This window comes from Oncorhynchus kisutch, linkage group LG22 (assembly GCF_002021735.2).
Source record: "Oncorhynchus kisutch isolate 150728-3 linkage group LG22, Okis_V2, whole genome shotgun sequence".
Classification (NCBI taxonomy): Eukaryota; Metazoa; Chordata; class Actinopteri; order Salmoniformes; family Salmonidae; genus Oncorhynchus; species Oncorhynchus kisutch.
In genome coordinates this window covers 29,079,291-29,106,763 of record NC_034195.2, presented here as the reverse complement: position 1 = coordinate 29,106,763, position 27,473 = coordinate 29,079,291, and the positions used below count along the sequence as shown (strand labels likewise).

At 44.0% G+C, this 27,473-nt stretch overlaps 2 protein-coding genes across 2 annotated transcripts in view; one reads left to right on the top strand and one right to left on the bottom strand.

The window, feature by feature from the left end:
• The window catches only part of LOC109867266 (RNA polymerase II elongation factor ELL2-like), a 43,107-nt gene extending 27,641 nt beyond the window's left edge, over positions 1–15,466 (bottom strand). The window contains exons 1-2 of the mRNA XM_020456323.2: positions 15,311–15,466; positions 11,594–11,641 (exon numbers count right to left, since the gene is read on the bottom strand). Coding sequence (XP_020311912.1) covers positions 11,594–11,641; positions 15,311–15,448 — 186 coding nt within the window. The 5' untranslated portion in view covers positions 15,449–15,466. The remainder of the gene's footprint in view (positions 1–11,593; positions 11,642–15,310) is intronic.
• Positions 15,467–18,432: 2,966 nt separating this feature from the next.
• Positions 18,433–27,473, top strand: part of LOC109866948 (peptidyl-prolyl cis-trans isomerase FKBP8-like) — a 53,172-nt gene continuing 44,131 nt past the window's right edge. The window contains exons 1-3 of the mRNA XM_020455875.2: positions 18,433–19,322; positions 19,716–19,885; positions 20,191–20,279. Coding sequence (XP_020311464.2) covers positions 18,860–19,322; positions 19,716–19,885; positions 20,191–20,279 — 722 coding nt within the window. The 5' untranslated portion in view covers positions 18,433–18,859. The remainder of the gene's footprint in view (positions 19,323–19,715; positions 19,886–20,190; positions 20,280–27,473) is intronic.

Sequence of the window (27,473 nt, the reverse complement as noted above, 5' to 3'; positions counted from 1 at the left end):
ATCTTCATAACCATATGTAATTTAACCCATTAGTTCCCAGCTCTGTACTCCTGGCTCCTGTGGGAGAAACCATCTCCCCTGGCAGCTTTTAGTCCCGACAGTACCTGGTGTGAAGTTTAAGGGCCCTAAAGCATGAGGCACTCCCGTTAAAAGCTCTGTCTGAGCACACAGGGGCCATCATCAACTGGCTACCTGCCACTTTCTCCTGTCTTCAGATTACATTTCCCAGGACAGTTAATCATGCTAGAGGGTTTCGAATAAACACTTAATAGAAAAGGTACACGAAAAAGCTTAGGCCTACATTTGTGTGCTTTTGTGTATTTAAAAGAAATCTATACAAATGTTCATCACAACAAAACTATTGAAATATTGATCATTTGTTTTAAACTAAATAAAAAATAATCTATATTTTGTGGGTTCCCCTTTTCCAAACGGATGGAAATCTAACATTACTTTTACCTTGGTCCCATTCTGTTCCAGAACCACCACCCACATTGACAGGTAAGTTTAATATCAGCGTGAGTAACAGAGATGTGTATTTCCATAAAGCTGACTCACACAGGGCAGGCAGGTTGCACCATAAAGCTGTCCTTGCCCTGGGCCCCCAGGCCTCAGGGGCCCCTATCTTCCCCAGGCAGTGTGAGCCTTCCCTTTCCATCTCTGGTTAATGCGGGGGAGCCCCACACTCCCGCAGGTCACATGGAAGGACTAAGATCAAACATCTCCTAAGCTACGCTGCAGCTGAGGCCGTATGCCACGCTTCAACATCAGCGGTCAATGCCTCCAACTAACTACTTAGGTCTACATAGGAAACAAATCACTATTTAGCGTTCGCTAACCACAGGAATTAGGCATCACACTTCTGTCTGTACTCTTTATTTTATCTGATCATTCCAAGGGACATTTAAAATAGTAAGCAATGCCACATTACACAACATTTATTTTGTTCAAATCCTGGTACAATACTCTCAAGACAAGGTACAGGACAATTATAACAAATTGTGAGAAAGAATGGATAACATACGCAAATTATTCTTAAAAACGCCCCAACAGAACAAATGGGAGTCAGTGAGCAGTGAACTGTCAGAGGACTGAGTCAGTCAGCTTTGTCCAATAGTGTCCATCCTGTGAGCTGAACTTGGCAGTTGGACAGTCATCCCAGCAAAATGGCATCAGATTGACAATCCTCAGCACCTTGTCAGAACAGTTTCTCGATGGGGCGCGGGGGAAGATACAATAACCCCCACTGTGGCCCAGGCACATATGCTGCAGCCTACTCCCGGCTGGCTGGCCGGCCCTGTGTGTTTAGAGATGTCAAATACTTTCAGGCTGTTGTAAGGTGTGAACTGGACTGGAACAGAACAACTTGGTGGGGGCTCTGCTGTTAGAGCAGGACAAAGGGCACCCCTCATTGGTGTCCATGGAAAACTCCTCCTCTGACACACAGACAGCATTAACACTATTCATTATCTCTGATCATGTTGCTCTTCTTCTGCCTTACATTTGGTGGCGGATGAGATCATTATTCTGGTAAAGATATATACTTTCTTTCCTCCTGCTAACCACCCATCTGCCAGGAAAGATGATAAGTATTTCTTTGGTGATGTTCTTTTCTACTTCTTGGGTCTGTAGACATTACCGAGCAGGTAGAGATCCTAGCTCTGGTATTTAGCTTGGCAGCACAGTGATGGGAGCAGGTGCCTAGATATATGAACGTGATTTACTCTAGTCTGTGCCTCCTGCCCTTGTCTGTACTGACACTACTGGCCATTGTCCTCTTATCCCAGTCTGCACAGTCATGGCTGCTGCTGTGAGCTGCCTGTCTTTTGTTCTTGCATCTTCCCCCACAGAGCTGAGAGCAATGGACCGTCGGCCAGCCTGGATTATTCATGAACAGCAGGGACGTGTGGCGGGCGGCTGGAGAGGGCTAGGACAACAGCACCGTCACAGCGTGACTCCCAGCTCAGCTCGTGCATGAGGGACGGTACTCCACAGTCCTCTCTTTCCCTGTCTCTCTGGTATGTGGTGATCACCAAAGCATCCCAATGAGAGGACAAACAGAACAGAGAGAACTACTCTGGGAGGAGGAGGGGGTGGATTAGAGCTGGGGACAACAGCATTCCCTCCCTCTGCCACGCTGCCTCTCCTCACAAACAGCAATACACACACGCTGGATCCATGTGTACTATGAGGAAACACTGCTAAGACACTCACAATGTTCCACACAGAACTATTGGTCAAAAAGGAAAAGGAAGCTTACAAGTGGCGTTTAAAAAGGAAGGCATTATTCCAATGACACATGCAGACAACCATAGAAGGCAACACAGGCAGACGATGCCACAGGGAAATCTGGGGCACATATTAATTCCGGCTCTCCACAATCCTCCCGCTGTTTACCGTATGATCAATGACTCATAGATCATGAACACAATGCATGAGATCACCTCTCTTTTAAATCATGCTTTTAGTGAGGCTGGCTTTTTGTTCCTGTGCTTCAAGTCAGCCCTACCGTTGATAAAGACTTGGCGATCCACAGAGAGGAGGGTTGGGGGTTTTAAGGGGGTTGTTGAGGGGAGTAGGGGGTGGGCAATTGGCCTGGCTACAGCATCCCCCAAGGTATCGACTCTTATGCCAAGCAAAATGTGCCTTCTCCAAGAGAGGCTGGGCTAATCTGTCAACCTCAGCAAACATATGGTTGAATAACTCACTCCCTCCATTCCTGTACAGTATATCACCCACTCTAAATCTGGTAAACAACGAGGTTGTTATTCTTCTTTAGGTTAAACAATAGCTCAGTCTGTAGTACTCTAGTGATTTGAACCCTAAAGAACACAAGCACTACAGACTTCAGACAGAAACTCTCCCCTCTGACCATTCCATTTCCGTAACCATCTTTGTTTACAGAGGCAGTGTTGCTTGTATCCTGTTGTGCTGCATTTTTAAAATGCTGGAAAAATAATGGATGTGGGAAGAGTTGAGGAAAAGTGACCATTGCTGATAGCTGAACAACCAACCAGACAAACAGAAAGATCGGAGGAACAGAGGATTGCTCTTTCTAACATCACATACTGCTTTTCACTCTCGCTGACGTCTGTTTTGTTGCACTGGTGCTTTCAGAGAAGAAGAAAAAAAACTATATTTCAAAGTGATGTTATTACCCTCCTAGGTAGCTTCTGGGTCCGTGCTTACTGGTGTACAGATGGATTTAGTTCCAACAGGATCTCCTTGGTTTAGCCTATTCCTGTGATGTGATATAAATAGCTGCCATGATATTCCTATCACTGTTGATATAATGAAAGGAGAACACTACAACTGTACAAGTATAAACAATGGGGGCTGGGTATGTTAATCAATATTCCTAATAGTTTTTTGACATGTGCTAATAAATACACACATATTGGTTGAGCTAATATGTGAGCAGCACTACAACATCCTGGATCTATTAGTCATCCTGGAGAGGTGACCACACACTCTCTGAGTCGGTGCCGGGCCAGATCAATCAGTGCTGCTGGGAATCAACATGTTCTCAGTCCAACAACCAAACAATCAAAACATCAGAACTCCGTACCTCCAGTTCCATATCTGTGTTAAGTTTACATGCTTAATTACTACACAAAAACATGCAAATATGTACTTTCTAAAAGCCCTTGTAACTTGGAATAATATCCTCCTCGAATCCCTACTTCAGAGCTACACGAGCTTTCTCAATATCAGAGCTGCTTGCTAAAGAAAGAGAGCCGGGCTTCCCTGGACTGGGAGATGTCTCATTAGGCTTGTCCCTCAAATACTGTGATCCCAAAATACTGGGACCAACAGCTTTGCCAGTCAAAACAGTGGGCCTCAGATGCGCAGGGCACACAGAGCCTTTTTCCTAGCTTGACACATCGGGATGAATAGAGCGAAGTGTGCCTGAAGGACGACTCCCCCCACCTTCTAGTTGTGCCACTGGGAAAGGACCTCTCTCTGACTGCATTCCTCTTATTGTTATTCTAATTAGCTTTCGGGAAAATACCTGACGGGCATGCACACACCGACACACACACACCGACACACACCGACACGGAGCTAAAGCTAATTTGCAGTGAGATGGAGAGGCGGAGCGCTCTGGGTGGGGGTAGGGTCGGGGCAGCCGCATGTGAGATGGAGGCCCTGATGTCGCCCAAGGCTTCAGCCAAGGCAGAGGGTGAAACGGCACAATAATCAGGGAGGTAGACGGGAGGGACCGGGGGGGGGGGGGGGGGTCCTAGCTGAGCCACACACAGTTGTCATTAGATGATCCCTGGGAAGAATGCTCCCTAATGCCTCCTCTACTCTCCTCTCAGCACCAGACAGCATTTAGGATCTATTCTCATTGAGGGGGATTAAGGAGAATTTTGAGAGATTGTCGGGACGTATCGATTCTCAAGAGACATTACTGTAATGTAAACTTCTGTATTTCTCACGTCTCTAACACTACCTTTGGAGGTCGCACACGACACTCACCCGATAGTTTCCCCCCTCTAAGCAGTGCCGTGTAAACAGAATTGTCTCGTTCAACCCAACATTCATACAGCAAAAATACAACTGAAATGTGTAGACATTTTCATTATATTTGAGACTTTTATTAAGTTTTCACCTGTTACTTTCTGAAATTGTCACCTTAGCTTTAAAAAAGGGAAGCTCAGTGTTTTCCCCCCTTGAATGCTCTGAGCCACCTTCCTGGTAAGAAGAATGCAGCAAGAAGCTAATCAATTCACCAAATCAAAACCAATTTTACTTGTCACATACACGTGTTTAGCAGATGTTATTGTGGGTGTAGCGAAATGCTCGTCTTCCTAGCTCAGTGCAGTGCAGTAATGTCTAACAAGTAATATCTAACAATTTCACAACAATATACACAGTATACACAAATCTAAAGCAAAGGAATGGAATTAAGAATATCTAAATATTTGGATGAGCAAAGTCCAGGGAAATGATCAACGTATTCAGTCACAATTTTGCGTTTACCTCCTATAATGCCTATCATTCCATGATATTCATCAAATGAAGCCTAGTTTGTTATAAGGTAACTTTAATAGGCTGAAGCTGATATTTTCTGTCCGTATGAGAGGAGTAAACATTCATGTTTGATATGCTAACGTTACTAGCTATCTAGCTGTGTGGTCTTGAAAGCTACATTTAATATGTGTACAAACGAGAAAATAAACCCTTTATTTGTCTGCACTGGCTTGTCAATTGTCACATTATTCAAGAGTGTAATATGGTTTAGTTGCATTATTCAAAATTGTAGCTAATCTGTTTTAGAGGAAAATTTGCTTGTTTTGTTAAATAATTTGCAAGCTTACTGGCTAGACAGTGGCTACTGGCTAAGTTACTGTGATAGTGATATTTACGGTAAATTTGGAGCTGCCATGCGAGAATGTCACGTTGCCAGCCACAACAAAAGGTAAGGCAAGGATGTCATGTAAATTGAAATGTTTACATACATATTATGTCAAGTGTAATCTCTTTACAGAGGTATTTTTTATTATTATTATTTTTATTTCACCTTTATTTAACCAGGTAGGCCAGTTGAGAACAAGTTCTCATTTACAACTGCAACCTGGCCAAGATAAAGCAAAGCAGAGTGACACAAACACAGAGTTACACATGGGATAAACAAACGTACAGTCAATAACGCAATAGAAAAATCTATATACAGTGTGTGCAAATGAAGTAAGATTAGGGCGGTAAGGCAATAAATAGGCAAATAGTGACGAAGTAATTACAATTTAGCATTAACACTGGAGTGATAGATGTGCAGAAGATGAATGTGCAAGTAGAGATACTGGGGTGCAAAAGAGCAAAAAAATAAATAACAATATGGGGATGAGTTAGTTGGGTGGGCTATTTACAGATGGCTGTGTACAGGTGCAATGATCGGTAAGCAGCTCTGACAGCTGATGCTTAAAGTTAGTGAGGGAGATATAAGACTCCAGATTCAGTGATTTTTGCAATTTGTTCCAGTCATTGGCAACAGAGAACTGGAAGGAAAGGTGGCCTAAGGAGGAGTTGGCTTTGGGGATGACGAGAGAAATATACATTCTGGAGCGCGTGCTATGGGTGGGTGCTGCTATGGTGACCAGTGAGCTGAGACAAGGAGGGGCTTTACCTAGCAAAGACTTATAGATGACCTTGAGCCAGTGGGTTTGGCGACAAATATGAAGCGAGGGCCAGCCAACGAGAGAGCATACAGGTCGCAGTGGTGGGTAGTATATGGGGCTTTGGTGACAAAACGGATGGCACTGTGATAGACTACATCCAATTTTCTTTGTAGAGTGTTGGAGGCTATTTTGTAAATGACATCGCCGAAGTCAAGGATCGGTAGGATAGTCAGTTTTACGAGGGTATGTTTGGCAGCATGAGTGAAGGATGCTTTGTTGTGAAACAGGGAGCCGATTCTAGATTTAATTTTGGATTGGAGATGCATAATGTGAGTCTGGAAGGAGAGTTTACAGTCTAACCAGACACCACCTCAGTTCCTGCCATCCAGGACATCTATACCAGGCGGTGTCAGAGGAAGGCCCTTAAAATTGCCAAAGACTCCAGCCACCCTAGTGATCATGTTCTCTTTGCTACCGCACGGCAAGTGGTACTGGAGCGCCAAGTCTAGGTCCAAGAGGCTTCTAAACAGCTTCTACCCCCAAGCAATAAAACCCCTGAACATCTAATCAAATGGCTACCCAGACTACTTACATTGCCTCCCCCCCTCTTTTACACAGCTGTACTCTATGTTATTATATAGGCATAGTCACTTTAATAACTCTACCTACATGTACATATTACCTCAATTAACCGGTGCCCCAGCATATTGACTCTGTACCGGTACCCCCCTGTATATAGCCTCGCTATTGTTATTTTACTGCTGCTCTTTAATTATTTGTTACTTTTATTTCTTATTTTTTGGAAAAAAGTCTTTAAAAAAAAACTGCATTGTTGGTTAAGGGCTTGTAAGTAAGCATTTCACTGTAAGGTCTGTTGTATTCGGCGCATGTGACAAATCAAATTGGATTTGATTTTTGATTTGATCATTTGAGTGTCACTCGGATTTCCGTTTACTACGTTACATCTAGTCTATTGGACCAGCAGGGTACGTCTGAGAGAACAATGCCGTCTGTCACTGGTCACAAGCATCACCCCTCTCATCACATACCCACTCCTCATCCACTAGTCTACATTCACATCTCTTTTGGGCTGGGGGTGATGTCACCAGCTCAAGAGTACAGGTTAATGATATCACTCAACACTGTTTTTGAAATGTTAAGAGCTGCTGTAGATATGATGGGTAAGGACACTGTTTACCGTGGCTGTACTGTTAGGAACCTTATAGCCCATTGGTCCCCCTCTGTCTGGTGTACCCCAGTCTGCCACATTCACCACCATCCTCCCCCCATTAACAGCTTAATCTGCTCTCCCTCCAACGGCAGATAGCTCATTAATGCCCAACCGGCCAGCACAGGGGGCCGCTGTCAGAGGGGGAGGGAGCCTATGCTTGAATTCCGCCAAAGCAATTTGAATATATAATGTGCCAACAAAGATATAATCACAAAATCCTACTCAGTGATTAAAGCATACTTTAATTGCACACACTTAAAAAAGCTAAACAGAAGGACTGATGTCGCTTATCCGTATTCATCGCTTCGATTTTGCATATGTTCAATTACAACACTCGCTGGCTTGCATATGTTTCTGTTTACTTAAGCTACATTCTGTATCAGAGTACTTTATTATTTTCTGATGAAGCGCCATAAAGAACAGTGCAGACAGAGGGAGAACAACTCCACGGCTGCCATAGCATCCCCCTTTCCTCATCTCGGCTCTTTCATGTCTACACAGAGACAACAGGCGTGGAGACATGGGGCTCCCTCGGGTTCACCAACTCCCCAACCTCCTCCCCCTCTCCAAACAAAGCCTTTTCAGTTGCCAGCCTGACCCAGTAACCTGGCTAGCAGCCTGGGGGTATAGTGTACCCTCTCTTAGGGTCTGTGTGAGCACACAGGCCAGCATTTGTGTACAGAGCAAAGTCACTTTGGTCAATGCAGGGATTAGAGCAGCTCCTTTTAGACAGGGCCGACCAATTGTGTAGTAAATGTGCAGTAGGCTAGCAAGCAGCGCTGGGGAGGGTGCTTTAGTGCCCGGCTAATCTGGTTGTAAATGTGCAGTAGGCTAGCAAGCAGCGCTGGGGAGGGTGCTTTAGTGCCCGGCTAATCTGGTTGTAAATGTGCAGTAGGCTAGCAAGCAGCGCTGGGGAGGGTGCTTTAGTGCCCGGCTAATCTGGTTGTAAATGTGCAGTAGGCTAGCAAGCAGCGCTGGGGAGGGTGCTTTAGTGCCCGGCTAATCTGGTTGTAAATGTGCAGTAGGCTAGCAAGCAGCGCTGGGGAGGGTGCTTTAGTGCCCGGCTAATCTGGTTGTAAATGTGCAGTAGGCTAGCAAGCAGCGCTGGGGAGGGTGCTTTAGTGCCCGGCTAATCTGGTTGTAAATGTGCAGTAGGCTAGCAAGCAGCGCTGGGGAGGGTGCTTTAGTGCCCGGCTAATCTGGTTGTAAATGTGCAGTAGGCTAGCAAGCAGCGCTGGGGAGGGTGCTTTAGTGCCCGGCTAATCTGGTTGTAAATGTGCAGTAGGCTAGCAAGCAGCGCTGGGGAGGGTGCTTTAGTGCCCGGCTAATCTGGTTGTAAATGTGCAGTAGGCTAGCAAGCAGCGCTGGGGAGGGTGCTTTAGTGCCCGGCTAATCTGGTTGTAAATGTGCAGTAGGCTAGCAAGCAGCGCTGGGGAGGGTGCTTTAGTGCCCGGCTAATCTGGTTGTAAATGTGCAGTAGGCTAGCAAGCAGCGCTGGGGAGGGTGCTTTAGTGCCCGGCTAATCTGGTTGTAAATGTGCAGTAGGCTAGCAAGCAGCGCTGGGGAGGGTGCTTTAGTGCCCGGCTAATCTGGTTGTAAATGTGCAGTAGGCTAGCAAGCAGCGCTGGGGAGGGTGCTTTAGTGCCCGGCTAATCTGGTTGTAAATGTGCAGTAGGCTAGCAAGCAGCGCTGGGGAGGGTGCTTTAGTGCCCGGCTAATCTGGTTGTAAATGTGCAGTAGGCTAGCAAGCAGCGCTGGGGAGGGTGCTTTAGTGCCCGGCTAATCTGGTTGTAAATGTGCAGTAGGCTAGCAAGCAGCGCTGGGGAGGGTGCTTTAGTGCCCGGCTAATCTGGTTGTAAATGTGCAGTAGGCTAGCAAGCAGCGCTGGGGAGGGTGCTTTAGTGCCCGGCTAATCTGGTTGTAAATGTGCAGTAGGCTAGCAAGCAGCGCTGGGGAGGGTGCTTTAGTGCCCGGCTAATCTGGTTGTAAATGTGCAGTAGGCTAGCAAGCAGCGCTGGGGAGGGTGCTTTAGTGCCCGGCTAATCTGGTTGTAAATGTGCAGTAGGCTAGCAAGCAGCGCTGGGGAGGGTGCTTTAGTGCCCGGCTAATCTGGTTGTAAATGTGCAGTAGGCTAGCAAGCAGCGCTGGGGAGGGTGCTTTAGTGCCCGGCTAATCTGGTTGTAAATGTGCAGTAGGCTAGCAAGCAGCGCTGGGGAGGGTGCTTTAGTGCCCGGCTAATCTGGTTGTAAATGTGCAGTAGGCTAGCAAGCAGCGCTGGGGAGGGTGCTTTAGTGCCCGGCTAATCTGGTTGTAAATGTGCAGTAGGCTAGCAAGCAGCGCTGGGGAGGGTGCTTTAGTGCCCGGCTAATCTGGTTGTAAATGTGCAGTAGGCTAGCAAGCAGCGCTGGGGAGGGTGCTTTAGTGCCCGGCTAATCTGGTTGTAAATGTGCAGTAGGCTAGCAAGCAGCGCTGGGGAGGGTGCTTTAGTGCCCGGCTAATCTGGTTGTAAATGTGCAGTAGGCTAGCAAGCAGCGCTGGGGAGGGTGCTTTAGTGCCCGGCTAATCTGGTTGTAAATGTGCAGTAGGCTAGCAAGCAGCGCTGGGGAGGGTGCTTTAGTGCCCGGCTAATCTGGTTGTAAATGTGCAGTAGGCTAGCAAGCAGCGCTGGGGAGGGTGCTTTAGTGCCCGGCTAATCTGGTTGTAAATGTGCAGTAGGCTAGCAAGCAGCGCTGGGGAGGGTGCTTTAGTGCCCGGCTAATCTGGTTGTAAATGTGCAGTAGGCTAGCAAGCAGCGCTGGGGAGGGTGCTTTAGTGCCCGGTTAATCTGGTTGTAAATGTGCAGTAGGCTAGCAAGCAGCGCTGGGGAGGGTGCTTTAGTGCCCGGCTAATCTGGTTGTAAATGTGCAGTAGGCTAGCAAGCAGCGCTGGGGAGGGTGCTTTAGTGCCCGGCTAATCTGGTTGTAAATGTGCAGTAGGCTAGCAAGCAGCGCTGGGGAGGGTGCTTTAGTGCCCGGCTAATCTGGTTGTAAATGTGCAGTAGGCTAGCAAGCAGCGCTGGGGAGGGTGCTTTAGTGCCCGGCTAATCTGGTTGTAAATGTGCAGTAGGCTAGCAAGCAGCGCTGGGGAGGGTGCTTTAGTGCCCGGCTAATCTGGTTGTAAATGTGCAGTAGGCTAGCAAGCAGCGCTGGGGAGGGTGCTTTAGTGCCCGGCTAATCTGGTTGTAAATGTGCAGTAGGCTAGCAAGCAGCGCTGGGGAGGGTGCTTTAGTGCCCGGCTAATCTGGTTGTAAATGTGCAGTAGGCTAGCAAGCAGCGCTGGGGAGGGTGCTTTAGTGCCCGGCTAATCTGGTTGTAAATGTGCAGTAGGCTAGCAAGCAGCGCTGGGGAGGGTGCTTTAGTGCCCGGCTAATCTGGTTGTAAATGTGCAGTAGTCTAGCAAGCAGCGCTGGGGAGGGTGCTTTAGTGCCCGGCTAATCTGGTTGGACACAGGCATCTTTCTTTACTGCTGCTTCACAGGAATGTCTTCTCCCTTTCACTGTGTTTCTGTAGATGATGTGCTCGGTCTGACTACACTCAGCATCAAGGATAACATGACACATAGCTACAATTAAACAAACTTGGTTTGCAGTATTTATGCATTAGCATATTGTCACATATTTTCCCCTGTAGTCAGATAAAAATCACAAACATGGTCCTGGAATACTGTGAGAATACCAGCTATATGCTTCCAGTTTTCAGAATAACTGGCAGTACTGTAGTTGTGTAAATAAAGACTCTGTATAAACATTGCTGTAGCATGTCTGATTGAATCCAGTTCTAAATCTAACATGGAAAGCTGAAGGATAACAACCCTAAACTCACACATGCCACAAATGCAAAGGAGGTCACATTAAATACTGATAGTCCCTTTGCAAGGCAGTCAAGCTATTATTGTATTTATAACAACAAATGTGAGAACAGCTCCATTCTACTGTATATCTCTGTAAGGCAACAATAACCACCAGCTGAAGAATAGAACAATAGAACAACATCTGCAATCTAATCAGGCAGGCCTTCAGGGTTTAGTCAGTGGATGCATGCAACTGAACTGCACTCTGGTTTCAATACATGTTTTTGAATCTCATTTAAAAAATGCAGTGGAGGAACTGTTACGAATGTGCTGCCTGTACAGCAAATCAGAACTAATTCAAGCATTTCATTTCTGAAGCATTAGAAAGGAAGTGAAAACACATTCATCTCACCCCCTGGCTCCCCTTGAAGCAAATTGCTGGCTGATTTGGTAAGGATCCCTGGGGAGAGACAAAAAGAGGAAAGTGGTTATCATGTAATATAACAGACTCAAGCATTGCAGGTAAATACAATATGATTGAACCTAAAATACATCAGGTAAAATTAAATATTGAAATGAAATATTGTTATTTAATAATAAATATTACAAATCTGGTCAAGCTCTGTTAGTAGATATATTTGCTGCGATTACACTCTCAATACCGGCAATTTCTCCCACAGCAATAATTACTTATTCATCAAGATAAGAATGTATTCAAACAGTGCTACTTCGTTCAGTGGATCAAATTATACCGTTAGCTAACCATCACAATAATTATAGTTTCCCCATCCCTTATTTGCCCCCAATGACCGAAGTACAACCTCTTAAATGTTAATTCAATAATAAAAGAACCCAGAGATCAATGTTGCTTCACCACTAATCTGCACTGGAATGTCTCTGATTAATCAATCTAGAGCACAGAAAACTTGTTTCACTCAACCAGTTCTCATAGTCAATTGGAAATTGGGGAGGGAGGAAAGGCGATAGAGAGCAAGTGAGAGAGAAAGAGAGAGAGAGAGAGGGGAGAGAGTGAGAGAGAGAGAGTGGGTAGGGGAGATAGAGAGAATCAAGGAAAAAGCCTCATCACAAAGCCTTTAGAGTAGAATCCCTAATCATTTTCTCAGCTGATTTCTCATCAAAATGACTCTACCTTTGTTTACAAGTGAGATACATTTTATCAGCCCTACGTACTGTGACCTGCACAAACATGCCCTCCATGTACAACGCTGTCCTCCATGTACAACGCTGTCCTCCATGTACAACGCTGCCCTCCATGTACAACGCTGCCCTCCATGTACAACGCTGCCCTCCATGTACAACGCTGCCCTCCATGTACAACGCTGCCCTCCATGTACAACGCTGCCCTCCATGTACAACGCTGCCCTCCATGTACAACGCTGCCCTCCATGTACAACGCTGCCCTCCATGTACAACGCTGCCCTCCATGTACAACGCTGCCCTCCATGTACAACGCTGCCCTCCATGTACAACGCTGCCCTCCAAATAAGCCTTTATGTAACTGTAACCACACTGCATGTTTCAAGTGTTCCTGAACAGTCAAGAAGGATCAGAACCTGTATATGACTAGTATGTAACATGGGAGAGAACAAAAACTGTTATCCCTGAGGTACTCCTAGCGATGATACAGGGTCAAGAGATAAGAGCCATTATCTGAAAGGTACAGCTGCAGCCATGGTCAACAGGCCTGTTTATCTATTGTAGACGGTTTTGGGAGAGGTCATCATGCTGCTCTCTTTCCCTCTGGTCATTGCTCAATAGGCCTACAGCTCGTGTTGTATTTTAAAGGGTAGGCTTATTAGGAATCCATTTGTTTTATGGGTCAGTTGCATGATGAACATTACGGGCTGGCACTTCATTTACTCATACAGAGTGAAACCCACGGAAACTGATAATGACCTGACTTAACAACCTTGTGAAGAAGCATGATGAACTAAACCCCACACTGTAGTTATACATGAGCTATACATATTTGGTTAAAAACTTGACTCATAAAAAAGCCTATTGAAAAGAGAGCAGACCCCTGTATACACTTTGTATCTGATTACATTCATGTCACTACAGCAGATGTGGGAGTTGCCATGCATTTTCATTGGGAAATGCAACCCATAGTTTAACACCACCTGATGGACCGATGACCTCTGGAATTGGGCGGCCTTCTAAATGTTTAAAGGGCAAAACAATGCACAAGAGCACAACAACAAAACTTCCCTGCTGCCCGCCACCCAACAAACAACAACGGACTCGGGGGTTGGGGTGATATTGACAGGGCCCCATCCAACTGCTGTCCAGATTTACAGCAATTGACTGTAGAGGTATCCAAGTTGTCCCTACTTTTCATAGTTACTACACAACTGCCTGTTGTAGGCTAAGTAAAATACTTAGTACTACCTAAGTAGTTTTTTGGGAGGGTATCTGTAAAGAAAATATGTACTTTTTACTCCATACATTTTCCCTGACACCCACAACTACTCATTATATTTCAAATGCTCAGGCAGGAGAGCAATAGGGTCCAATTCATACACTTATAAATATAACACATTGTCACCCTTACTGCCTCTGGCAGGCTCACTAAACACAAACGCTGTGTTTGTAAATTGTGTCTGAGTGTTGGAGTGTGCCCCTGGCTGTCTGTATATTGTGTCTGAGTGTTGGAGTGTGCCCCTGGCTGTCCGTATATTGTGTCTGAGTGTTGGAGTGTGCCCCTGGCTGTCTGTATATTGTGTCTGAGTGTTGGAGTGTGCCCCTGGCTGTCCGTATATTGTGTCTGAGTGTTGGAGTGTGCCCCTGGCTGTCTGTATATTGTGTCTGAGTGTTGGAGTGTGCCCCTGGCTGTCCGTATATTGTGTCTGAGTGTTGGAGTGTGCCCCTGGCTGTCCGTATATTGTGTCTGAGTGTTGGAGTGTGCCCCTGGCTGTCTGTATATTGTGTCTGAGTGTTGGAGTGTGCCCCTGGCTGTCCGTATATTGTGTCTGAGTGTTGGAGTGTGCCCCTGGCTGTCTGTATATTGTGTCTGAGTGTTGGAGTGTGCCCCTGGCTGTCCGTATATTGTGTCTGAGTGTTGGAGTGTGCCCCTGGCTGTCCGTATATTGTGTCTGAGTGTTGGAGTGTGCCCCTGGCTGTCCGTATATTCAATGAAAATAAAGAAAAGTGGGCCATCTGGTTTGCTTAATATAAGGAATTTGATTGACAGCGTTTACTTTTACTCAAGTACAACAATGTAGTACTTTTTCCACAACTGTACTTAAGTACATTTAAAACCAGATACTTTGACTTTTACTTGAGTAACTTCTATTAAGGTACCTTTACTTTTACTCAAGTCTGACAGTTGAGTACTTTTTCTACCACTGACAACAGGCATCAAAGGAATTTTTTATCTCCAAAAAAACACATAGGCTAGGCTACAGTTACTTAGAAATGCTTACTGCATATTATCCATGTCACATAGGCATACGGTTATTAGGCTGCACATTTTTCAAACTGATAAACTGCAACATTATCAGAAACCAGCTTATTTAGGCTATTTTACTTTTAAAGTAACACGATTGCTGTATAGATTTACAATTTACAATGAATGTTGAGTTCCATTATTCGCAGATAGGTTAAAGCGCTGATGAGAGCATAAATATGGTCTTGCGCTATTTATTTTCAAATTCTAAGCATTATTTCTTTGTGTTTCTAAATGACGGATAGATGTTTGGACTATTAAGTCACATAAAATATGTTACTTCGAAACATCAATGATCACAGAGGCCATGACCCACACGAATGAAAGGTAAAGCAATCGGAGGACATTTTCAAAGCAATTTAAAACAACCTCAAATTGTGTATTGGGTGCTGTGGCATAACTTCTAGGGTCCCATATAATCAAACAACCATAGACTACTAAAACTGTAAACTATGCCATCGTTCAATAAACCATACATAGCCTAGTGTTCGCAGTGTACAACAAGCACAATAAACGATAGGCTACTAGGTCGCTGACACTTTCAGTACTTGATGGAACTTTTTACCCAGTGGTCTACCTCTTTTCATTGCGATTAGACTATAGTCGGAGTATCCAATTAAACAAACACCCAAGCAAGAGTAAATTAAATCGGATGGGACTTACCTTAAGATTTTGGTAGGCTTCAAGCGTTCGAATGGCGGTATCAGTTAGCTTGACGTGGTACAGAGTTTTATTTTCAACGTTTTTGTTGATTTTTGCACAGGAGAGCCCATACCGATGCTCCTGTCTCAGCGCTGCCATGTCTACAACTGAGGTGAATTGGCGACATTCTCTGTGAAACGTCACTTGGACCGAGGCGGAGTTAACGTTGCATGCGTTGCCGTGATCACGTCACACACACACGCACGCACGCACACACACACACACACACACACACACACACACACTTCATGAACATGTCTTTGCATGTTTTTGTTTTGATATTATAATAGCAATGTCATACTGTAGGCTAATTTACAAGAATGTTTGCATAGGCTCTTTTCTTCCTACTGAATGAGAAGGAAACGGAGGAAAAGCTCTCTGTTAAAATATACCCCCATATAGAGAGCCTTTCTCTAATAGACTGAAAGCAATTTGAGGTAGACCTATCACAGAAAAAATGCTGAATATATAGTATAGGCCTACTGGCTCTATGTCACCAAAATCTTTTGAAAGATTGCTTGTGTGACACATAAATGCTATGTTTTGGTATGCTTCTATTGTAAATAATAATGAATCATAATCATTGTTATTACTATATTTCATGTGATGATTATTAGAATATCATCTCCCTATTGGGTAATAAAAACCAAATGTGTTTATAACCTAGGATCCCATGTATTCTTACAGCCCTGAAGTCATAGTAATCGCCACATTGAAAACCATGGAAATATGAAATCTAGAAAAAAATATTTAAAAAGCAATTTTATTCTGAACTAGATTAAAAATACAAAAATATATTCTGTTGATCTGGAGGGCCAATCCCGTGCTCGCAGACAGATGATGTGAAACGGACAGTGATGAAAAACGAGGGAATTTGGGTTAATTAAAGGCATAATCCCTAACAGTCAAGATGCTTGGGCCTTGGATTAATAAGGAGCTCTCTCACAGTCACAAATGGAGTCTTTAATTGCATATGGCTGTCTGAGGTTCTCTATGACTATCTGAACCAGACTATATCAACAACACTTATCACAGCAAATATATAGTGTACAGTGCAGTATGCTGTCTATTGACAATAATGTAAGAGGAAATACTGAATTCAGACCCTAAAGATTATCACTGGGAATGCGCTTGTCGGTTGTAGCTACTATGTGGGACAATATACCTCAGGAGATTTAACAACCCAAATCCAAACTCTCAAGTGACGGTATTAAGGATTCATAGTGATGGTATTAAGGAATCATAGAATGCAAGTGTGGCTCTTGCACAGGTGTATGTTAGTCTCATGTTCAGGGTCCTTTCAGTGAATTGCTCTAAGATGTTTTGCAGTGCAACAGTGTTAAGGAGGTTGGGGCTAAACAGAGGGGGTCAAAAAAAACATATATGCTGTAGGTACTATTAAAAAGCTTTCCTCATGTTGAGCTTCCACACAAACTACCAAAATACATAGTATGCACACATTATTTTATCATTTTAATTTATTTGAATACAGCAAAAAGTAGATACTTGGCATTGGAATTGGCCTTCTTTAGTGCATTTAGTTTAACTCAGATAACAATTTCCCCTTTGAGCGGTCAATTAAATCATTCATCTAACATTATTTTGAGATTTTCCATCCAGATAGTTTGCATATTTTTTAAATCAGTCCATTCAGAATTGGTACAACAAGACATCCAGCTATACGTGTAAACCTGTCTATCTCAATACCCATTTCAGGTAAATAACCATAGCAAGATGGAGTCTTTTATCTCCCTCACTAACTTTAAGCATCAGCTGTCAGAGCAGCTTACCGATCATTGCACCTGTACACAGCCCATCTGTAAATAGCCCACCCAACTACCTCATCCCCATATTGTTATTTAAATTTTGTACCTTTGCACCCCAGTATCTCTACTTGCACGTTCATCTCCTGCACATCTATCACTCCAGTGTTTAATTGCTAAATTGTCATTATTTTGCCACTATGGCCTATTTATTGCCTTACCTCCCTAATCTTACTACATTTGCACACACTGTATATAGATTTTTCTATTGTGTTATTGACTGTACATTTGTTTATCCCACGTGTAATTCTGTGTTGTTTGTGTCGCACTGCTTTGCTTTATCTTGGCCAGGTTGCAGTTGTAAATGAGAACTTGTTCTCAACTAGCCTACCTGGTTAAATAAATGTGAAATATATATACACATGTATCATTTTACCATTTTACCTTCAGTCAAATTGGGAAAGTGGTCTTAAGTTTAGGCATGACAGTCTGAATATTTTTGTTTCACTTTTCCTATTGCGACATGACCAGAAACAGCAATGACACACACTCAAAAAAGCAGCTTTTAATAACTTTATACAATTACTGCAATCTCTCACTAACTTTATCCGAATGAATAAAACAAAGATGTTATATTATGTTGACACAGTGCCAGGGGATATCTAACAGACACTCCACATAATGCACACAACAAACCTTTGTCATTGTTTCAAAACAAAAGCTGTTTTCATTTAAATTGTGAGTGCGTTTTAAATTGAGGGCTGTGTATACTGATATTGGTTGAAGGCTGCCATGCCATGAGTTATTAAGATAATACACTCTAGTCACTAAAGGGCCGAGCCCGGTCTTGTCTTGAAAGTGTTGTTTACTGGTTCCTCTTCCACAGAAGGTATGTGGCAACCCTAGAAAAACCTGTTCTGTTTGTAGAAATATACTATCCCCAGATCCTATAGTAATATCTAGATTGTGCCACTCAAAATGTTCCTGTTTGATTGATTTTCCCTTCAAACGTATTAGACGATTAAATCAGTGAAAGAAAGTGCGTACATTGTTGCTGATAAGTATATTAAGGGAAATCCACTCAACTCAATAAAAAAAAGCACTCATCATCTCATACAGGTCATCAGGGCCATTATAGGTCTCCCTCTTAACACTTGTCTACTTAAAAAGGGAAAATAAGATATTGTGCCACATAGTAAAACAAAACTGAACCCAAGACGGCAGTCCCTGAGATCTTATTGGTGGAAAGCATTTATGGAAACGGCATGATGGAGCAGCACGATGAAGTCATTAAGAAGCTTACAGACTTTCAAGAAGATTAGATTTTACTCTTCTAATCCTACAGATTACAGCCGCGCAAGCCTGCTGACCGAATGTGCTTCATTTGTTGTACAATTTCTTTCCATTGATAATTTCTTGTTGCTCCTAACTCTCTGGAATATGTAGGCTAACAAGGAGTAGCAGGAATGATAGGAGGTTGAGGTGAGACTGTGTATAGCTCTAGTTGGTAAAACAAAGTTCTGGAAAACAATTGATGCAACCGGGATTTGGGGCTGGTTATGGATGTTTTTAAATTGGATTTAACAGGAATTTATGTGGATTTCGGTTTTCATAAAAACTACAGACCGTCGCTAATGGAGTAACTAGACCAAACGACTGCTTCCACACTACAGAATCAACCGGCCAGGCAGGCATCGTGGGGATAGATAGGCTGGAGGAAGATCATCTCTCTTGGAGGCCTTTACAGATGGTGTCCATTGCTCCCTGTAGTGAGATGGAGACAGAGCTCTGCCCTGGAGAGCACGAGAAGCGGGTTGTGGAGACCAATGAGCCAGAGTTGAAGCAGGCCTACACAGGTCCTGGTGACAAGGACAGTCAGAAAGAGAAGGAACTGTCCCATGGGCCTCAGCAAGAAGATACGGAGCCCCATGGGGAGGGAGACCCAAGGATAGAATGCCAGGGTGGAGGTAATGCTGGCACTACATTAAACACCTTCCCTGTCCCAGAGAAGACAGAGACCCCCTGTGTGGAAGAGAGGAAGCTGAAGAAGACCCTCAGTTTTGTAAAAACAGTGAGGTTCTGCGAGACAGAGTCTGTGGAGGACAGGGAGAGCTCAGAGGAGAGTCTCTTCCCAGACCATGAGATGGTGCAGTGGATCTCCTCCAGCTTTGTGGAGCTGTTCCTGGCTGAAGACTGGGAGGACATCACAGGTATGTTACTCATTCAATACAGTCATCATCAGAAAACATTTAAAGCAATTATGTTGGAATATTGAAATGCTTTGTTGAAGCAATATTGCACTCATGGCAAACTTTGTTGTTCTATTGTAAACACATTTGTTTGTCAATTGTTGTGGCACTGCATGTAATTTGCATGCAAACAAATTCTACAGATTTTTTTTTGAGTAATGTTTCTTCGTGGTCATGGCAATTTAATTAATGAAATTATGTTTCATTTAAACTGTATTACATGACATTATGCCCTTTCCTATTTTTATTTTTCTCCAAGTGCCTCTTTGATCAACAACAAGCAGATTAACCCTCTGCCACCTCTTTCACCCTCCTCCTTCTCTCTGTCCGTCCCTTGATCCTTCCTTCTCCCAGATGACCGCCTGTTGAGGAAGAAGGTGCTGGCGCCTGGCCCCCAGAAAGCTGAGCACCCAGCCTGGGGTCAGGAGGTCACAGTCAAAATGCAGGGAGTGCTGGAGGATCGGAGTGTGGTGGAGAAAGACCGTAAACTGGTGTTCGTCATCGGAGAGGGAGATGTCAACCAGGTGGGATCTAAAGACATTCTGATTGACAGGACAGGTTCCAACACACCTATCCTGCACCCTGTCACACACAACTGCATTTGCTAAGCATAACACAGGGTTAGACTTATCCTTCAGAGAATGTACATGTGATAGCTATAGGTCTCAGTGTGGCCATAACACAACAGAACTAGAAATTGTCCATTGGTGTTCTATATTTCTATAGTGTTTCAATGTATGCGAGGTAAATGAATAACTCTTCATATGTGTGAAAATAAACCATTAACAGTGAGGGAGCTGTGGGTAACACAATGCTTTTTGACACACAGGCCCTGGAGGAGTGTGCTATAGCCATGCAACAGGACGAGATCACATTACTGCTGGCAGATTCACAGTACACCTATGGACTTCTGGGAAGGTAAACACCGCTGGGAGTATCATGATCAACAGCAACACTTTAGGGAAAAGACACAATCACAACAATAATATATACAGTTCAAGTCCAAGTTTGGACACACCTACTCATTCCAGGGTTTTTCTTAATTCTTTTATATTTTCTACATTGTAGAATAATAGTGTAGACATCAAAACAATGAAATAACACATATAGAATCATGTAATAAGCAAAAGTGTTAAACAAATCAAAAAATATTTTATATTTGAGATTCTTCAAAGTAGCCAGCCTTTGCCTTGATGACAGCTTTGCACACTCTTAGCATTCTCTCAACCAGCTTCATGAGGTAGTCACATGGAATTAATTTCAATTAACAGCTGTGCTTTGTTAAAAGTTAATCTGTTCAATTTCTTTCCTTCTTAATGGTAAAAGACCAAGTCCATATTACAGCAAGAACAGCTCAAATACATATGTAACTAGGCAAGACAGTTAAGAACAACTTCTTATTTACAATGACTGCCTACCCCAGCCAAACCCAAATGACGCTGGGCCAATTGTGCGCTGCCCTATATGACTCCCAATCACAGACAGATGTGATACAGCCTGGATTTGCAAAGGTCCCTGAATCCCTGGATTTGAACCAGGGACCTCTATGCACTGAGATGCAGTGCCTTAGACCACTGTGCCACGTGGGAGCCCAAATAAGCAAAGAGAAACAACAGTCCGTCATTACTTTAAGACATGAAGGACAGTCAATCCGGAACATTTCAAGAACTTTGAAAGTTTCTTCAAAGTGCAGTCGCAAAAACCATCAAGCTCTATGATGAAACTGGCACTCCCTGAGGACCGCCACATGAAAGGAAGACAGAGTTACCTTCCACATCTCAACATCAACTGTTCAGAGGAGACTGAGTGAATCAAGCCTTCATGGTCGAATTGCTGCAAGGAAACCACTACTAAAGGACACCAATAAGAAGAGACTTGCTTGAGCCAAAAAACACGAGCAATGGACATTAGACCAGTGGAAATCTGTCCTTTGGTCTGCGATTTTTGGTTCCAATCGCTGTGTCTTTGTTCAGACGCAGAGTATGTGAACGGATAATCTCTGCATGTCTGGTTCCCACCGTGAAGCATGGAGGAGGTGTGATGGTGTGGGGGTGCTTTGCTAATGACACTGTCTGTGATTTATTTAGAATTCAAGGCACACTTATTATGGCTAACACAGCATTCTGCAGCGATACATCATCCCATCTGGTTTGCGCTTAGTGGGACTATCATTTGTTGTAAAAACTCAAACATAGACTTGGCCATCCATCACCCCTCATTTTAATAAGGAATGTAACATATATTATCACACTAAGGGGCAGTCCTAGTGTACCTGCTGATCAGAGGGCAGCCTGACTAATGAACCATTAACGGGAGCAGATGGCTTCCTCCACACACCCTTCACACTCGGCCAGAGGCCTCTACCCTCCCTCACGCTCTATGGGATGACACCACTAAAATTACAGCCAATGGCTTGGGTTTTACAACCCACGCCCCATTAATAAGCCATTGCATGTATAGAACATAACACATTGACACCTGTGGAGCCGAAACAAACTCATATCATACTTCACATCCAATATTTACTTCAACATTGTAACCTGATCATTATTTTTCAAATTACTGCTTGAGTTGTAAAAGAAAACTGAACAAAAATGACATAAATTCAGTTATTTGCTGGCAAATGTCATGCTACCTTCATAAAAAGTGTAAAATAATTTTGTTCATCCACAGCCATATAACTGCGTGTTTCTAACAGGTAAACAAAATAGGATAAAGCTAATGAACAGTGTGCCACGCAACATGTGTAATCTCCCACATAGATTACCCAATCATCAGGTTGTTTAGGATCTTCCTCTTGATATTTACATACAACTGAATGTAGCTAATTGAGATGAGACAAACAATTTGTGGACAAAGCAGTATAAAGATAAAACAGCTGTCCTTTATGTAAAGATTTGTTGTTTGCACTCTACTTTCCAGAATATAGCTGTTTCTGAGGATCCATGGGCAAGGGTTCCCTTAGACTGTGTCATGCCTCTGTGTGGTTTTGTATTTCTTGCCAGAGCCTGATGCAGTGTAAAGCATGCATTGCAAGTCTTCCGCTCTGTTACGTGTGGTCCTATGCTATGTGTGAGGTCTTGCTTGTATTGAGTTTGTGGAGCTCTAGAGGTCCAGAGTAGTTGTTCAATTCTATTTTAGAAAAATAAGGGTGAGAGGAAGGTGATCCTCTGAGGTGAATCTCTCCCTCTGTCTGAGGTCAGTCCCTTGGTCTGTCTGTCCCTGAGGTGAGTCCCCTGGTATGTCTGTCTGTCCCTGAGGTGCGTCCCCTGGTCTGCCTGTCCCTGAGGTGAGTCCCCTGGTCTGTCTGTCCCTGAGGTGAGTCCCCTGGTCTGTCTGTCCCTGAGGTGAGTCCCCTGGTCTGTCTGTCCCTGAGGTGAGTCTCCTGGTCTGTCTGTCCCCGAGGTGAGTCTCCTGGTCTGTCTGTCCCTGAGATGAGTCCCCTGGTCTGTCTGTCCCTGAGGTGAGTCCCCTGGTCTGTCTGTCCCTGATGTGAGTCCCCTGGTCTGTCTGTCCCTGACGTGAGTCCCCTGGTCTGTCTGTCCCTGATGTGAGTCCCCTGGTCTGTCTGTCCCTGACGTGAGTCCCCTGGTCTGTCTGTCCCTGACGTGAGTCCCCTGGTCTGTCTGTCCCTGACGTGAGTCCCCTGGTCTGTCTGTTCCTGACGTGAGTCCCCTGGTCTGTCTGTTCCTGACGTGAGTCCCCTGGTCTCTCTGTCCCTGAGGTGAGTCCCCTGGTCTGTCTGTTTCTGAGGCGATTCCCTGGTCTGTGAGTAGACAGAGAGAGATAGAGAGGCAGGTAGACAGGCAGGCTGGAGCTCAGTTAATGATTGTTTTGATGCAGCTGATTAGGACTGTGTACTGTGGAGTCAAATTTAGCCCTTCCCCTGAGGTAGTCCTCCTGGGCCCCGTGCCAGCTCCTAAAAGGGTGGTGACTAAGCTGTTTGAGTAAATTCTCCCTGCTGTGATGTCCATCAATGAAATACAGCTAGTCGTGTCTCAGAGGCTTGAATCTTGAATGAGATCTTTTTAGAATATGTAACAGAGAGTTACATAAATGAATGAAACAAGTCATATTGCTTTTTGCCATGATGTGATTCAAATTTGAAGGATGGTAAAATAATTTAAACTAAAATGTCAAGATAAAAGCTACTTTAAAAATAATACCATGCAGTGTATTCTATTTGCATAAGAAATGTGACAGTCCCAGTGTGTAAAAGGCATAAAATGACAGACGAAGAGGGAGAATGTCATTACTCTCTACCCATTCTCTGATGGATACATTGATTGAACCCTGTCGGTCGCCTGTTGCAGACAACGGCAATGTCTTTGTTGAGAGCACTTCACAGCTATTTGTCTGAATCAGACAGCCTGATTCACTGGTAGGGATGCACCTGGCATATTGTGTGGGTGCTGCTGCCTGCTGCACCTGATCCTAAAAGACTTGATAGATTACTACAGTGATGGTTTTACAGTGATGGTAGGATATGGCCAAGGAAATCCCTGGAACAGTCTTCATGAGCAGCAGTTTACCTGCTTCCATACGACAGATAGGCTGGTGAGAGGTTTATGGTGTAAATCGAGTGGAAAGCACACTGACATTTGTGCTGCCAGATCTGGCAGGAATGAGCCATGGAACATAGCAATAAAGGATTGACTCCATCATCACAGCTGTCTCTGACACAAGTATCTTATGTCAAAAGCATCCTGAAACAGGGTCAGAGCATTTCCGGAGAGATACAGACTGGACTCTGTCATTTGCCACATCATAATCATAAACCCATGGAGAGCAACATCTGTGGATCTGCACTCAGGACAAAGACCAACACCGTTAAAATGTCCTGGGGGCACGAGGAGTCTGCCCCCCTCAGCTCCTTACAGACTCAAAGTCAACAACACAAACATGTGCACTGACAGCTGTTGTGATTGCATTAGGTTTATTCGGGATAAAGATCATCTTTGCAAATATTAGGATAGGTAATCAATTCCAGTTGTAGTCCTCAGTTGACACCCTTTTTATTTGACATCTGTTCAAAACACTGAATTCATATCTTTGATTAATTTTGTAATAGAAAAAGGGCTACACACTATGACAGGATTGCAAAGGGGAAGTTCTATTCAACAGAACAGCATTTTTGGCAGAGGTTTGTTTTCTTGGCAGAGATGAAAGCCATGTTAATGATGCATGATGGAGAGAGACGTTTTTATTTACTATGATACGGGGACATGTCAAACAGTCTAACGAACACACCTAACAGGGCTTTGTAGAGTCAACCCAAGGTCTATCCACTATTTGATGTGCTGTGTAATAGTCAAAGGGTGAGGAATACTATCCATTTAACTCATACAGAAGGATTACCACATTCCAAACATGTGAGACCGGCAAAGAAAAAAATTGAATACACAATGGCTATCAGATGGCTGTCATGCTCAGATTTCTGCATGGAGCAAAGCAAACAAGTTTGTCCAAAGAAAGAGGTGAGGAATATCTCCTGCATTGATCTCAGGTGTACTGGGCCTGCTGGCCACTGGACCCTGGGGATGAAAATTACAATGACCAGCCAGTACTGGTGGGGCTGGAGCTTGTCTTCAGTTTAGTGGTGTCCTCTTCATCTAAAGGTTGAATGTTTACCTACACACACACACACACACACACACACACACACACACACACACACACACACACACACACACACACATATATATAATTAGTGGATTTGGATAGGGTGGCAGCCAGGCAGCCTCTGGCTTAATGTGATATCAAATGAAGCCACATCTGAAGCATTTGAAAGTCAACTAGGCATATCATATCACTTCTCCAATCTAATTCCAAACATCAACACACATCTTTGAAAACCGTGCTGTACTTCTGCTCTTCGATGGTACACTATATATACAAATGTGTGGACACCGGTTCAAGTAAGTGGACTTGAGTATTTAAGCCACACCCGTTGCTGACAGGTGTATAAAAATCGAGCACACAGCCATGCATTTCCATAGACAAACATTGGCAGCATAATGGCCTTCAAGCTCAGTGACTTTAATTGTGGCACCGTCATAGAATGCCACCTTTCTAACAAGTCAGTTCGTCAAATATCTGCCCTGATAGTGCTGCCCCGGTCAACTGTAAGTGCTGTTATTGTGAAGTGGAAGCATCTAGGAGCAACAATGGCTCAGCTGTGAAGTGGTAGGCCACACAAGCTCACAGAACGGGACTGCCGAGTGCTGAAGCGCATAACGTGCAAAAATTGTCTTTCCTCGGTTGCAACACTCACTACCGAAATCCAAATTGCCTCTGGAAGCAACGTCAGCAAAAGAACTGCACATCGGGAGCGTCATGAAATGGGTTTCCATGGCCGAGCAGCCACACACAAGCCTAAGATCACCATGTGCAATCCCAAGCGTCGGCTGAAGTGGTGTAAAACTTGCCGCCATTGGACTCTGGAGCAGTGGAAATGCGTTTTCTGGAGTGATGACTCACACTTCACCATCTGGCAGTCCCACGGACAAATGCATAGTGCCAACTGTAAAGTTTGGTGTATGAGGAATATAATGGTCTGGGGATGTTTTTCATGGTTCGTGCTAGGCCCCTTAGTTCCAGTGAAGGGAAATCTTAATGCTACAGCATACAATGACATTCTAGACGATGCTGTGCTTCCAACTTTGTGGCAACAGTTTGGGGGAAGGCCCTTTCCTGTTTCAGCATGACAAAGAGGTCCTACAGAAATGGTTTGTTGAGATCGGAGTGGAAGAACTTGACTGGCCTGCACAGAACCCTGGCCTCAACCCCATCGAACATCTTTGGGATGAAATTGGAACGCTGACTGTGAGCCAGGCCTAATTGCACACCATCAGTGCCCTTTCCTTACTAATGCTCTTGAGACTGAATGGAAGCAAGTCCCTGCAGCAATGTTTCAACATCTAGTGGAAAGCCTTCCCAGAAGAGTGGAGGCTGTTATAGCAGTAAAGGGGGGACCAACTTCATATTAAAGCCCATGATTTTGGAATGAGATGTTCTACGAGCAGGTGTCCACATACTGTACATAAGGTCATGGAGTGTACCTTGAGGCATGGTTAATAGCATTGATTGGTCCATTAGTTGTTTAAAGAGGATACCAGAGTGAGCACAATGGTTTGATAGTGTCTCGTACGGGCAAAAAAAAAATCTGTTGTTAAATCAGATTAGAAGTTTTGGTCAGTTTCTTTATTTACCCAGAACACACAGGAAATGTGTGATGATCAGGTAGCACCTTTTCACCTTCCTGGGAATGTACTTAAGAGTGACTTGGTAAACACTTCTCAGGACTCCAGTCTTTCCTCATCTCCTTTGAGACACACCCATATCCAGCGGGGCATGTAGCTGCTTAACGTAACAGTGACATTCTTAGAAGAAAAGAGAGCATGCAGACAAAGTGAGCCACAAGCCAGACCACCACCATATGATAGGTTGTGAACTATGGGTTCTGGTAAATGACTTGTCTGATGAGTGAGGGTATATGTGGGTGTTTGCTATTCTCAATGAAAATCTATCATTTGCAATGACATGACACATAAGACAAATATACCCACACACGTACGCACGTACGCACGCACACACACTGTACACTCACACATACACTTTGTGTGAAAGTCTATTTGCAACAGGGATATGAATCAACACATCCAGCCCTGGTAACTCCCAACCTTTTCCAAGCTTTGAGAAAGACCAGAACAACAACAGAAAAGAACTGGCTGCAACTTGCTCTCTGGCATTAATAACAATAGACTCAGCCATCCAATTGTGTTTGGTCCAAAGATATGAATGGTAGTAGTATTTTAAATCCATAGCCACCAGTACAGTCAGTAATAGTCACTTTGGAAAGTGAAACTCTTGTTTTGGTAAAACATGAACTCCTACGAAACTACTTCTTACCTCTGGTACTTACACTGTAATAGGGCATTTCCCAAAGACCCATGAACACTAACATGTGATGATCATATTATGAGTACATCAGATTTGATGTCAAATGAGCTAAGAGTCTATACATTTTTTTAAATTAAGGCATACAGTGCATTGGGAAAGTATTCAGACCCCTTGACTTTTTCCAAATATTGTTATGTCTAAAATTGATTA